At 41.6% G+C, this 13,308-nt stretch overlaps 1 protein-coding gene across 1 annotated transcript; it reads left to right on the forward strand.

Annotated features, from left to right (window-relative positions):
- The first annotated feature begins 1,716 nt into the window (after window positions 1–1,716).
- Window positions 1,717–12,982, forward strand: LOC104276343 (2-hydroxyacylsphingosine 1-beta-galactosyltransferase-like). The gene is given in 7 exon segments (XM_009872623.1): window positions 1,717–1,771; window positions 4,610–4,719; window positions 5,213–5,341; window positions 6,299–6,441; window positions 9,111–9,187; window positions 10,603–10,822; window positions 12,483–12,982. Coding segments are annotated over 7 exon segments (1,098 nt in total). The 3' UTR covers window positions 12,847–12,982.
- Window positions 12,983–13,308: the final 326 nt, after the last annotated feature.

Genomic DNA, 13,308 nt, shown 5'->3' on the forward strand with positions numbered 1-13,308 from the left:
GAAATGCCTTTCAGTAAAATTAGAACCGAGATGAAAAATGCATTAATATGGCACGTATTAATATTTCATGTCACAGAAGATGCCAGAAAAGTTAGGATACTAATAGAAATGGGCTCTATACCTTTCTGTTCATTTATCAGTATCTCCTTTCTAAAGATCACTGCTTGTGGCTTCTTATTTATTTATTTTGAAATAGATCTGGGTTTGTCTACTTGAAGCAGCATTTTGTAGAAGGAGTTGCATAGCATGCCTGTGCTCTCCATAGGGATAAGCGTGGTTTGCAACCATATTCGAAGAACAGGCATTTGTGCTATTACACATTTGAATCGAGCAGCTGAACAGGGGAAGCTTGGGATATTAAACCCGGTTATGTTTGTATTTGTGTACTTTGTTTATCGGAAACAAAGCTCAGTATTAGGCACCACTGGTTACTGCCAGCTGGGTCCTCACTCTATAGTCACAGCTGTGCATTTAGCATCTAAGCCTGCTAAGAATAGCTAATTAGAGAATCAAATAGAACAAAGCTCACATAGTAGGGCTGGCACAATAGCATTCCTGTCTGAGAATGGTAAAAAGATGTATTTTTATTTTTTTTAATTCCTTGCCCTCCCCCTCCCGTGCCTGTCGTACAGCATAGATCAATAAGTGCTTATTCTTATTGTTCAAACATGGGGAGAACCTCACTAAAATAGCAGTACATAGTCCAAGACCTTCACTCCTTCAGTAATGCCCCAAGGAAATAATTGCTCTTAGGTAACCCAACTCAGAAAGGAGATCCAAGATAGGTTTTTCTGATCATGCTGTCCCTGTTGAGGAGACGGGGCTGGGCCATGTGTTGTGAGGTGTCTAGCTGTGGGTGTTGAGTTTAATCCTTCCCGTGAGCCTTCCCTGCCTGAGCTGAGAGACCCTGGAGGAAACAGCCTTCCCCCTTCAAATGGTTATTGTGAATACTTCTCCAGCTGCAGATTTTTCAGCTATGTTGGTATCTTAGAATTTCTGGTAAATTAGTGTGTACCTGAGTATCCAGCTTAATACTTGATTAATGTCAGTTGAAGGGTTAACTTAGGAGAAGAAATTACATTGTTAAAGCTTCATTTCCTAGTGCATAATCTATGTTTGCAGAAATTTTACTTTCGAGTTCATCAAAGTTTGGGTTTGATTTGTAGTTTGGAAGGGGGAAGCCAGATGTTTTTATATGCTGCTGCTAAGCATGTCACGTTTGCAGAGTAGCCTCAGTGATGCATTGTTCCTTGCTGGCTATGGCAGGACCTCAAGAAATAAGCCAGAGGTTTTGTTTCTACGTAGCAAGACTTGGATATTTGGGGTAAAGAGAAGTGATCAAGTGTGCTTGTTCATGCAACACTGCTCTAAAATTTGAATTGACTGCAAAGGTCAGGAGTGTTTCCTTATCACTTCTGTGTTGAAGTTGGAAGAAGAGTTTGAGGAAGGCTCAGGAATTAATGCAGCCTTGTCATGTCTAGGATTAGACCTCAAGAGCTGGGATTTCAAATACTTAGTATCCTTTCCTTACATTAAAAAATAAAGGCACTGAATTTACAGTGAACCTGAATCATTTGAACTGGGCAAAAAGAGGTCACTTCCCTGCTGCAATCGAGGAGCTGTAAAACGCTGCCCTACCAGGGAAGGCCGATTCCAAGGCAGGCAGCTCTCCTGACCCAGCCTGACTCACTGTGGTTTTGTACAGGGCTTCGTTCCATGAGTGAGACAGAATATGCAGGGGATCAAAAGTTTAAGGATTCAGGAATAAGAGGTGAGTTCCTAAGGGATGAGCTCAGGTGTCTGTGGAACCTGTCAGTGTTGAAATGGTGGTTTTGTTGAGGCTGACGTTTGGGTGTAATGAATGGAAAGGTGAGAAGGTTACTTGAGGCCCTAGGGGCTAGATATGTTGAAATTGTAGGCAAACAAATTTGTCCTGTGGCATCCGTGTCCTCTTCCCCAACTTGGGTTTTGTGATAATTGCTCAGAATTGGTGTTTTGCACTGTTTGTCCTCCATCACAGTCACGCAGTGTGCTTGTTCAAGTAAATATTTGGAATGTATATGAGCAAGTTGACGTACATAGCTGATGCTGATGAAGTATTTGGTCTCTTTAATGTGCCAAAACCATGGTCTGCTTTTTACCTTTAAGTATCATTTTTATGTCTTTTCTGGGACAAAAAGCACAGAGAAAGTACAAGTAAATACTGAGCCTTTGAGCCATGGCAGGGGAATTTTCAGATCTCTCTTGCAACTCAAGACCTGTGACTGGCACTCGCTTTGATTCAGTTTCATTAAATCGCCAGTTTAGAAAGTCTGCACTACAAAACAGTCCATAGGATTAATTTTAATAGGTTGAAGATACCTGAGAAGAATGGACTTACATAGGGGAGCTCTGCAAGGAGACACTCCAAGTCGGTTGTTTTTCACTTTGTGATTTTTTCGCAGTGCTTCGTGATCCTGTTGAATTAAAGCTGTGTTATGCCAGGTATTACACACATGGATACAAGGAGAATCCTTGTCCTGACAGGCCTGTAGAGTTAATTTTGGGCAACCTGTGCATGATGGTGAAACCTGGCACATCTCTGGGGAAGCACATTGGCAAGGGGCTGCACGTTCTTCATTCTACCAACACAATGAAAAGCTGAAGCTGAGTGAGGATGAAGTTGGCTGGGGTGCAAAAAAAAAGAACCCTTCAGTTGATGTCCAAGTATGTGACAAGAGGAATTGAAGCTTCTCTGGATCTCTTCACAGAACAGTTTTAAACTTCTTTGTGTGAGGAAATGAAATCATATTGTCTGTCTTTGTTGTCTTAAAAGAAACCCTGAGAACAACTTGCAGGTTTGTTTGCTTCTGATTTAGGCTGCTCATGCATCACCCAGCTCTGGTCTGGAAGCCCATGGTAGATGGGTAGGCTGCTGGTCTGCTTGAGTCCCTGCTGGTTGCTCTTGTGTTTGTTTTGTGCCCGTTGAATCGGAGCTGATTTGCACTTGACTGCCTCGGACCATGGAAAACCTCATTTCACTTGTCTCTTCTTTCTGTGGACCTGTGTGTAGGGGAAGCAAGCCTGATTTGTTAAGTGAGTAAAGCGCTTTTCATGCAAACGCTTACGTTGTTTTCATCAAAGTTTGAAAGCTTTCAAGTGTGCCTTTGTATGTTGCCACACTTGGCAAGCGAGTCAGGAGAGGGAGCACTCAGGTAATAAACTGGAGTTTATACAAAATAGAACCGGTTGTATTCTATTGCTTTTTATTTTTTTATGCCATCCTATTTAATATGACAAATTCCATCTTCTGAGCCTGATGTCAAGATCTTATTTTGCCTGTTAGGATTTCAAGTTCCCCTTTGTACATGCTATGTTCAACTGAAGCAGTGGGATTACCTTCAAGGGGAAGTGTTACAAAGGTTTGGCTGTGAAATCAGTCCTATTAACGCAAAGCAGGTTGCTTTGTGATTGCATAACCAAAAAATGCAAAAGCCTGTTTGTAGGGTGACTGATTCCATGGTACTTAGTGAAGTTGTGGTTTGGTGGTGTTTTTTTTTCCTATGTAAAATTTTAAGTATTTAGTAGCTATTTGTGAGTATGGATGAGGTGGTTTTGGATGCTATTTGGCAAGCTGACTGTAAGGAATTACTTTATTCCTTCTCTGTGTTCACCTAATGATGTATAATTTGCAATATGTGAATACATCGGAGCTGGGAAGTGTCACAGCTTTTCTAATGAAGAATGGAGGAGCAGTGGCCTCGGGAGCCGTGCCCCAGCTAGAGCAGACTGATGTCTCGGAGCAGAAATCATATTGTCTGACCAAGCGCAAGAAGTCACAGGGAGGACGTCCTGATACTGAATGAGAAATATTTTAGCAATAGTCCATGCTTTTCTGCCTTTTCCCTTATGAAAAAACTAACATGCCTCCAGCTGGGCTTTGTGTCGCTTGTCAGAACTCTTTTTTTTTTTTTTTTTCCCCTGCCCAGTTAAGCCAGTTTGAGGACACCTTTCAAATCATCAGGAGTGGCCTTGAGGTGACCTTGGCCAGCTCCTGGTTGCACACTGGCATGACTGGTCCCATATACTTGGGAATGCCCAGTTCATTTAAAAGTAGCCTAGCCTGATTTTCCTCTGTGGGTAGGTCTTCTTTGCTCCAGGCTTTGCTTCTGATCTGAGGGATCTGGAATTGCTGAAGGTTGACGTTACCATCAGAGCATGGTTTGGGTCAGAAGGGACCTTGAAGACTATCTAGTTCCACCCAGAGCTAAACCCAGGGATAGAATCACCTCCCCTGACCTGCTGGCCCTGCTGGGTTTGATGCAGCCCAGGATGCTGTTGGTTTTGTGGGCTGGGAGCTCACGTTGCGAGGTCACGTTGAGCTTCTCGTCAGCCGACATCCCCAAGATCTTGACTGCGGGGCTGCTCTCAGTCCTTTCTCTGCCCAGCTTATGTCTGTGCACTTGCAAATTTATGCATATGCATTTGCATCATGCCTTAGGTTGTGAAGTGAAATTCAAGGACAAACTTTAAATAAACCAGAAAACTATTTGGAGACTTTAATGTCAGAAGCTTCCAAGCAGGTTGCAGATACTAACCCTCTTTTCCCTTCTTCACTCTCCCTCCGCAGATCCTGCGGAACACAAAATAGCCAAGTGCACTGGAAAACGATGGGATAAAATGAAGGAGAGTGTATTTTATGGAGAAAAAGGGAAATCCTTTTACACTGCAGAGCGGAGAGTAGTGTACAACCTCCTGTGTAATGAGCAGGTCTTTGTTATGCCTGCTGGCTTGTGTGGCAGCTTTTATAGTTTGGTTCTCAGATACGACAGCACAGCATTGCTCTGTTAGTGTCAGGCCTGCTATTTAATACCAGGATAAGAGGGACATTGTGAACAGGGCTCTTAATTTTCTTTTACTGATTTCTTATTGCTGTATGTATTGAGCAGGCTTACGCGTTAATGTGGCGAGACCAGAATTAAAACGTATCTTGGGAAGTATAAGATACACTTTGCCTGGCTGGTGGATATTTATGTCAGTATAATTTTCTGGCTCCTGCTGCTAACAGTTATACTGGAAAAATATAAATTTATATTTAGGAAAGTCAAGAGAGGCACACTAAGGCTTTTTTTTTTGGTCATATTTTTTTTCCTCCCTGAAGCCAAATGACATTGTTAGTGTGTCTGAGACATGTTTAGCTGGCAGCTCTTCTCTGTCTTGTGTGCTGGGATAGTTTTCCCTCTGACCCTGCAAAACCCTGCATCGGCTATTGACTAATTTGTGGCTGGACTCAAAGCACCGAGATGTTCAGTGTGATGAAACTCTGGAGCAGCCGTGGTTTGCATGTGGGCTGCTCCCACAGGTGACCACACCTGGGCTGAGCATCTCTTGATGAGAGAAGCTGTCAAAGCTGCTGCTCCTGAACTTGAATCTCGTGGCCTGGCTCTCGAGTTATCCCCAGGAAGCCAAGCTGGAGGGTGGTTTTGAAGGGCTTCCGAGTGGCGCAGTACTGCGGAGCTCGGCTTCCTTGCTGAAGCAGGGCAGGCCTTGAAGCGAGAAGGTCAGCAGAAATTGCCTTGCAAGACACTTCATTTCAGAGCAATTCCAGGAGGATGAGCTTAAGGATGTGTAAGGGGCTTTGGCCTTTATTAAACTTGTGTTTGTTTGGTATAATGCTAATAACCTGACGTTTAAGAGACACGCACTTGGGTCATCATCAGTATTTAGGTCTAGCCAAGAGGAACATTCACCCTGTATTTGCTGCACCAATGCAGTTTGTTCCTTGCTTCTTGAAATATGGGAGCACTGGAAATCTCAAGTAGTTTGTTCTGGTTTTTAAGCTCTGGCTTCTTTGAAGTTGCATTTATTATTTTTAAATAACTGGAAGTAAAGCAACCCTTTTGAAGTAGTCCTGCTTTGTTTAAGGCTAGAAATCCCACAGCGAAGTCCCTGCCTCCATTCATGTGTTTCCTGTGCTTCCAGACTGATACTATGAGTTCTATATTTATTTTGCTGAGTTAGAACGCGATGTGTTAACTTGCGAATGTGTGTAAACTGATAGGTGAAGAAAGAGCAAGGTTGGGGATACGTAATTTATAACCAATGTGGAAGAAATTGCGGTTTTTAGCCTTTACCGTGGATTTTGAATTGCTAAGTTGTTGTACTTTGTGATTTCTAGAATGTTTAATAACTTTTAATACTTGGCTTGGGAAGTAACATAGGGGCCAACAGCAGTTCTTCTCACCAATGTTGATATAATCGGTTTCTGTGGTTTATTTGTACTTGATACAGTGCTCAGTATATATGTTCACTTTAACAGGATCTCCAAGCGTGGGTGGACGGGGCTAAGGAAAATGGTTTTGTCCTCGTCTCCTTTGGAGCTGGAGTGAAATACCTGTCGGAAGAGATAGCAGATAAGTTAGCACATGCTCTGGCCAGACTGCCTCAGAGAGTTATTTGGAGGTAAGTGCCATGATAGATGTACTGCAGTGCTTTGAGATACACTTCTTTGCTGCTTCTGTCTTGTCCTGGAGTTGCCAAAGCTGAAACAGGGATTATTTGGGTGGCACAGGGCACCTGACTCTTTGAAAAGATGCTCTTTGTGGAAATCTTGCAGTCCCGTGGTAATAAAGAGGAGCAATAATTTTTGTGGCAGAATGAGGCGTAGGTCATGCTCCCATGCTGAGTTGGTATCCTAGAAGGATTGGAGGTGGTGAAAGTAGTCTGAGGATGTAACATTTGTGACATACTGTCATAATTTCTGATGGAGAATCCACCCTAGGGAGCAAGACTGATGTCCTGCTGATGTGATCCTAGGTTATCTGGTTTTTCTTTTTCTTTTTGCTTGCTCTTTCAGGCACTTTCTTTTAACTGTAGAGACATCAGCTTTCAAAATTTTTTTTTTCCCACATGTCAGCAATCCAAGGGGAAAAAAAAAACTGTGGGGGTAAAAATCAATAATAAGCTTCTCGGGCTTTAGAAACATATTGAGTGGTGTTTTCAATGTAGTGTGAAAATCCGAAAACTGTTTAGTCAGCTCTGTGTCACACGGAGCGCTGCTCTGGAATGTAATTGAGAGGAGTTTGTGTGAAGCGTTGGTTTCTAAATAATCAGTGTCTTAAAACTGGTGACTTCTCTGGCTGAGCTTTGGGAGCTGTATTAGCCGTCTGTTTAGCAGCCTGGTCCCTGCCAGCTCCTAGGGACCATTTTCACTGCTGGGGGTAATAAAAATAGCGAACCCCACTAATGAAGGGGAAAATGGAAATTCTTCAGGCTATGGTAAAGAACCTTTGGTAATTGTAAAAATTTCATTGTGTTTCTTTTTGGAGGTGGGGTAAAGCTGCAAACTTAGTTTCTTAGAAAGCCTGCAGTGCTGCTTAGCTTGCAGTTTATTAGTCCCAGTTGGTCTTGCTGCTTTTCTTCTGTTTCATCCTTTTCTCAGGTTTTCCAGGAACGCTGGGCTGTAACAAGTATCCACTTTCTGTAGTAAATGAATGAGTTCTAATGTATTTTTCTTGAGGATAGCTTTTCTAATGCAAAAGCAACAATTTCAGTTGAAACCCTCTGTTGAAATGCTTAATTTTCCTAACTAGCATTTCCTTACCACTGCTTTTTATTCTGTTTTCCTCTGCAGTCTAGTATCTTCCAAAAGCTTTTTGGCTAAGACATCTCACCTGCTGTTATTTTCTGTCATGATTTGTGGAAGGGGAAAATGGACTAGGTGTAAGATGTGGTTTTTAGGAGAGCTGACCAAGTGGCTTTTATTCACCTCAGTGGGAGTTTGAGGTCCATAATTAAATATGAAATTAGGATTTCGACTTATTTCTTTGTTCTTCAGATGGCTGACCCTATGGTTTGTGTTGGATGCAGGTGAATTTTATCCTTGCCGCTTAGGAAAATGAGCAAGGTAGTGCTGCTTGGCAGTGTGTCCTCACCAAATCAAGGAAATCATGGTTATTTGTGTGTTTCTGGAGGATTAGTTAGAGCCAAAATGAGTAAAACCAGTTTATTTGGTTTTACATAGCTTAGCATTAATAACACGGGCTTTTTTCAACATACAGAATGTGCAAGCCATTTGTCAAGACTTATGGCTTATTAAATTGGGAGTTTGTAGGAGATTGTTTATGAAGTTACAGCTTTGTTTCTGGGGGATTAGTTAGAGCCAAAATGAGTAAAAAGTTTATTTGGTTTTACATAGCTTAGCATTAATAACACGGGCTTTTTTCAACATACAGAATGTGCAAGCCATTTGTCAAGACTTATGGCTTATTAAATTGGGAGTTTGTAGGAGATTGTTTATGAAGTTACAGCTTTAATGCTCTCTAATAACAAGAGAATTTTTAAGTCATTCAGTGGAACTGCCACAGAACCGCTATAGCCTCTAGTTGTCACTTGTAATTTTTTCCCTCTTTGTTTTCTCTTTTGAATATATTTAACTTTGTTAACTGTATATAACAACATGTAAATCAATTTGTACTTTGAGCATGTATTTTATGGGCTAAACTTTTCCAGCAGCCTCAGGTGAGCAAAGCATTGCTGTTGTGTTTCAGGCAGTTTAGCAAGTGAGAAAAACACCTTTGTCTTGCCCTGTTATCTACAAACTCGCATCAATAGCTTCCGGTCTCCTAAGCTCAGCTGTCAGCCTTTCCCTTCCTGGTGTTTTTAACCCCTTGTAAAATAAGGTGGTGTCAGTTATCAAGAGCTACAGGAAATTGGCCCAATTCAAGGGGATGTCTGGTGCTGAGGATGGGGATTACTATTTGTGTGCTGATAGGATGCTCTCAGAATTTTTCATGAAAGCAGTTAACGGGGAACCGCGGAGAGCTTACAAAGCCTCCTGCCAGTCATGGGGGAAAGGTTTCTTATGTGCTTTGTGAAGCAAGTGCGTCAGCATTATGGTAGTAGAAAGCAGTGCATTACAGTTGTGATGCTGGAAAACTGGATGGGAACAAAACCAAGTTGCAAGTTGGTAGCTACTTTAAAGAATTTTGGTTTCTTGTAATAAACAGTATCCCTGTGTAACAAGTGCTTTGGTGCTCATGAATTATTTAGTTGGAGTTCTGTCAAGTGAATTGATTGATTTTGGTGGTCTTTAACTCAGTTTCCATTTGATTTATTTTTCTGTGTTTCAGGTTTTCAGGAAACAAACCAAGGAATTTAGGCAACAATACAAAGCTTATAGAGTGGTTACCACAAAATGACCTCCTTGGTGAGTATCTATTTTGATCATATATCACTTAGTCTTACTTGACTTGGGGTTACTTTTCTAATTATATTCTGCTGGTTTAGCACTCACGATAAAGCCATCTATAATGAGTGACATGGAAGAAGAATATAGTTTGTCAGAATTGCAAGATGATCAAATCAAACTTTTTTTTCTTTGTGATAATTATCTTTCCCTGGTACTCACTATGTTTTCCTGAACTTAATAGGCTGGAAATACATAGGTATTCCAAAGACTGACCTAATAAATGAGAGATTTGTGATGGGTGTTTTGAATGGCATTGAAGCTGTGCAGTTTGAGGAACAAGTTAAGTGGGAATTTTCTTGAAACTTCTATTTTAGCCAACTGATGACTATCTGTTAATTGTTCTATTAGAAAAAAGCATGGTCTGGAGTTAGCTGGTTTCTTCATCAGACTGAGTGTACAGAATTTATTCACAGGCATCAAAACAAGTCACAGGTGTATGTGCTGCTGTATGTGTACACATTGATTCTTTTTCTTGCAAGAAGGCTCTAACAAAACTTGAGCAGATGTTGCAAGCTGAGGAAAAGCTTTGTTTAACCTGAGCTGCTCCATATTCTTGGGTGCAAAGATTCACCTTGATACTCTTTGATCTTTTAGTGAGGACTGCGTTAGAGTCCACGTACTTTGTTCCCTTTTCTTGTCGAAAGGTGGATGAATACGATGCAGGACCGAGAGGCAGCTGAATATTTACGGTTGTCTCTAGGGATACCTGAGTGTTTCACTGTTGGCAAACAGCTTCAGTGCTACAATGAATACGTTAAACACGCATGTGCATTGGTGTTGGCTGGAGTATTTGTTAGAAGCGAGTGATTAGGCAAATGACTTGTAAAGCAGGTAGATTTGTTTTGGTTACTGAATTGCTCTGAGGCAGGCTCATTTTTCCATTACATAAGGTTGTTATCCTGACTGTCAGATCTTGCTAGCCTGAAGTAAGGCGTGTCAAGCTTTAGAGAGAATTGTAACATCACTTTTTCTGTCATTAAATAGCTTTTATTTCAGACGAATAAAAAGGAGAAATGCTCTCTCCCTGGCTCATCTGTAGTGATGAAGTGGTTGTGGTCACCACCTGCAGCTACTCAGGAGTGAGCAGGGTATACTAATCAATCCATTAATAATTTTACATAACCTGTATACTTGAGAATTTTCTTTGGATTGGATGTTCCCACTCTTAGTGTCTGAGTTATTAATGCAGTTAAATGTCAGTGGAGGTGGTTTAAGGAGGAGAGCTTGATAACAAGTTGCATCTATTTTTGCCTTCCTGACTTGGAGCAGCAGAAACATGATGACAAAGGCTTTGCGCTCAGTTGCTTGAAAAACCTTACATTAGAGATAAATGTGTGGGGTTTTTTTAATCTTTGTTCTTTTTCTGTTTTCAGGGCACTCGAACATTAAAGCTTTTCTTAGTCACGGAGGTTTGAACAGCATTTTTGAAACAATGTACCACGGGGTCCCTGTGGTGGGGATTCCCCTTTTTGGAGACCATTATGATACCATGACGCGTGTGCAGGCCAAAGGCATGGGAATACTGTTGAACTGGAAGACCGTCACCGCGAACGAATTGTACGAAGCCCTTGTAAAAGTTATTAATGATCCCAGGTATGGAACGAGCGATTGCTTTGTAATTGTATTTTGGTTGTTACAGGTTAAATATGCATATACAGAACCCTTGTGCAAGAGGAAAAAACCCTCAAGGTGATTAATTTGTGTGCACGGTTGGGGCAAGTCCTTGGATGGTTGTTGCGTTGCACAAGATAACTCAGTTCGTCAGGTTTACGTGTAGGTGTTAAGCTGGTTGCTCAGTGTACGAAAGCTTCGTTAGCTCATTTGCTTTTTGTGACAGTTGCCATGTGAAGGGCAGAAGGGTTATAAAAACAAACCTGCCCTGACTTACTCCTTGTTGCAGACTGATGTCTGCAATTGTGATTATTCTGTATTGTTTGCATTGTGATTTTTTCGTGTTTAGAAATCTGTTGTGATGCCTAAAGGGCTTGGAGTAAAATATACCTGTACAACCTGTGGCAAGTTTGGATTGTAGCTAAAAATATGGAGGTATTCACATAGAGTGACTCTGGAGTACCGTGATTTGATTTAAAAATAAAGTAATAGCCTGTTCTTGGCCAGTATTATCTCTCTTAAGATCAGGAAGATCATTTGTGTTAGTTGCAATGACAACGTTGTGACAAGTTTATGAATATGAGGACTTGGGTCAGTTGTTGGTGATTTTTTTTTTTTTACTGAGGTGAAATAAGTAAAAGGCCACAACGTGTCATAACTCTTGAATTCCATCAAATGGGTTTCCTCTGAGTTACTAAAAATCTGAGGAGAGTCACTCAAATTTCTTCCAAGCCGTTTTTGTTTAAACATCGGTGATATTCATACCATCTCCAGATAAAAATGTGTTAGCTGGTAGTTCATCCTGTCAGGCTAACCATACTTTTCAGAGTATGGTGCTTCAAGGCTGTCTGCCCGTTTCATGGTACGGAAGTTTTCAAGCTTTAGGAAAGGAGAAACCTGTAAGGAGCGAGCAGCAGAACCGCAGCAAGGGAGATGTCGCCAGAGAGATGTCGATACCATCAATTGCATCACCTTTCTCTTGTGCAACTATCCTTAGTGTCAAGGCGAGTCCTGACTAAATAACTGGCCGACCCCGCAGCTGCGGTGAGCAGGGAAGGAAGCAATTTGCTGTAATCTGCTGCTGGGGGTGACAGCCTGTTGGGGGAAAAAAAAACCAAAACGTTTTAGGCTGAACACTGGACTCAAGTGGAAAGAGTCTGTTGTGCAATCAAAAACGATTTTTCTCACTTTATTCGGTGTTTCTCTAGTAATGCAGTTGTACAACATGAGGAGTGGTGTGTGTTAGACAGGGCACGTTGCCACTTTACGGTGGGAAGGGCAAATGCGTCTTGCTCGGTAGGATTTGTTTTGGATTAGCTAAGATTCCCCTCTAGCAGCAGCTCAGGTCAGCTTGGTTCTTCCTTGCTTTGCTGGAGGGTGGATTTCTGCCTGCAGTCGCACGTGGTTCGGTTTTCCTAGCCAGTCTTCACTAATAAGCTGCAAAGACTTGATTTGGTGAGGGGATTATCTGCCGCGTCTTGCCCTCCGTACGCTGCCGTTTGCCAGAATCCTGCGGCAATACACTGTTTGAGCTCAAGAGCCTTAAGTACGTTGACATGTTGGCAGGCTTATGTCGCCGAGAGCACTGCTGACAATTTTTCCTTCTGTTCTTTTTTTTCTTTTCTTTGTTTTTTCCCTGCAGCTACCGACGGCGGGCCCAGAGGCTCTCTGAGATTCACAAAGACCAACCTGGTCACCCCGTTAACCGGACGGTATATTGGATTAACTACATCCTCCGCCACAACGGAGCCCAACATCTACGTGCTGCTGTTTACAGCATCTCTTTATATCAGTATTTCTTACTGGATATTGCCTTTGTTGTACTAGCAGGTGCTGCCTTACTTTACTGTGTTTTGGCCAGGATAACAAAATTTATCCGCAGACAGAGCAAACACCTTTGGTCGAATGACAAACATAGCGCTGTTAACGGACATTACCAGAATGGGATCCCCAACGGCAAATATCGAAGAAACGGCCACATTAAGCATGAAAAGAAGGTGAAATGAGCCAACCGCCCCATGTAAAGTAGTCCTGAAATCAGATCAGTAATTTTATCGCTGTAACTTAGTCTAACAACTACTTAAAACCTCAGTAAGCAGTTCTAACACTCCCCTTCAGTCTGTAATATTATGTGACAAGATTCAGTGGAACTAAGGAAAGTCTTCAAAAAGAAAAAAAAGCAAGCACAACTTGAAAATGGAAAACGTTTTATTCTGAATACTGATGCATAGAGGTTATTTTGGCACTGAAGTTTTTAGAAGCCTTAATTCTCTACAGTTACACAATGACCGTGTTTATGTATTTTCAGTTTTTAAAAGCGTGTGGGGCACAAATGAGGAAAGTTTTTTAGTTGCAGAGGTTTTTTCCTTATATTTTTTTTATTATTTTAATATATCAATCTTTTAGTTGAGAGATCATTTTAGTACTAGTTCTGTGTTTTCTTTATTGAAGGTTCAACACGTGCAGGA

The sequence above is a fragment of the Apaloderma vittatum genome, unplaced genomic scaffold (genome assembly GCF_000703405.1).
Source record: "Apaloderma vittatum isolate BGI_N311 unplaced genomic scaffold, ASM70340v1 scaffold15277, whole genome shotgun sequence".
NCBI classification, from domain to species: Eukaryota; Metazoa; Chordata; class Aves; order Trogoniformes; family Trogonidae; genus Apaloderma; species Apaloderma vittatum.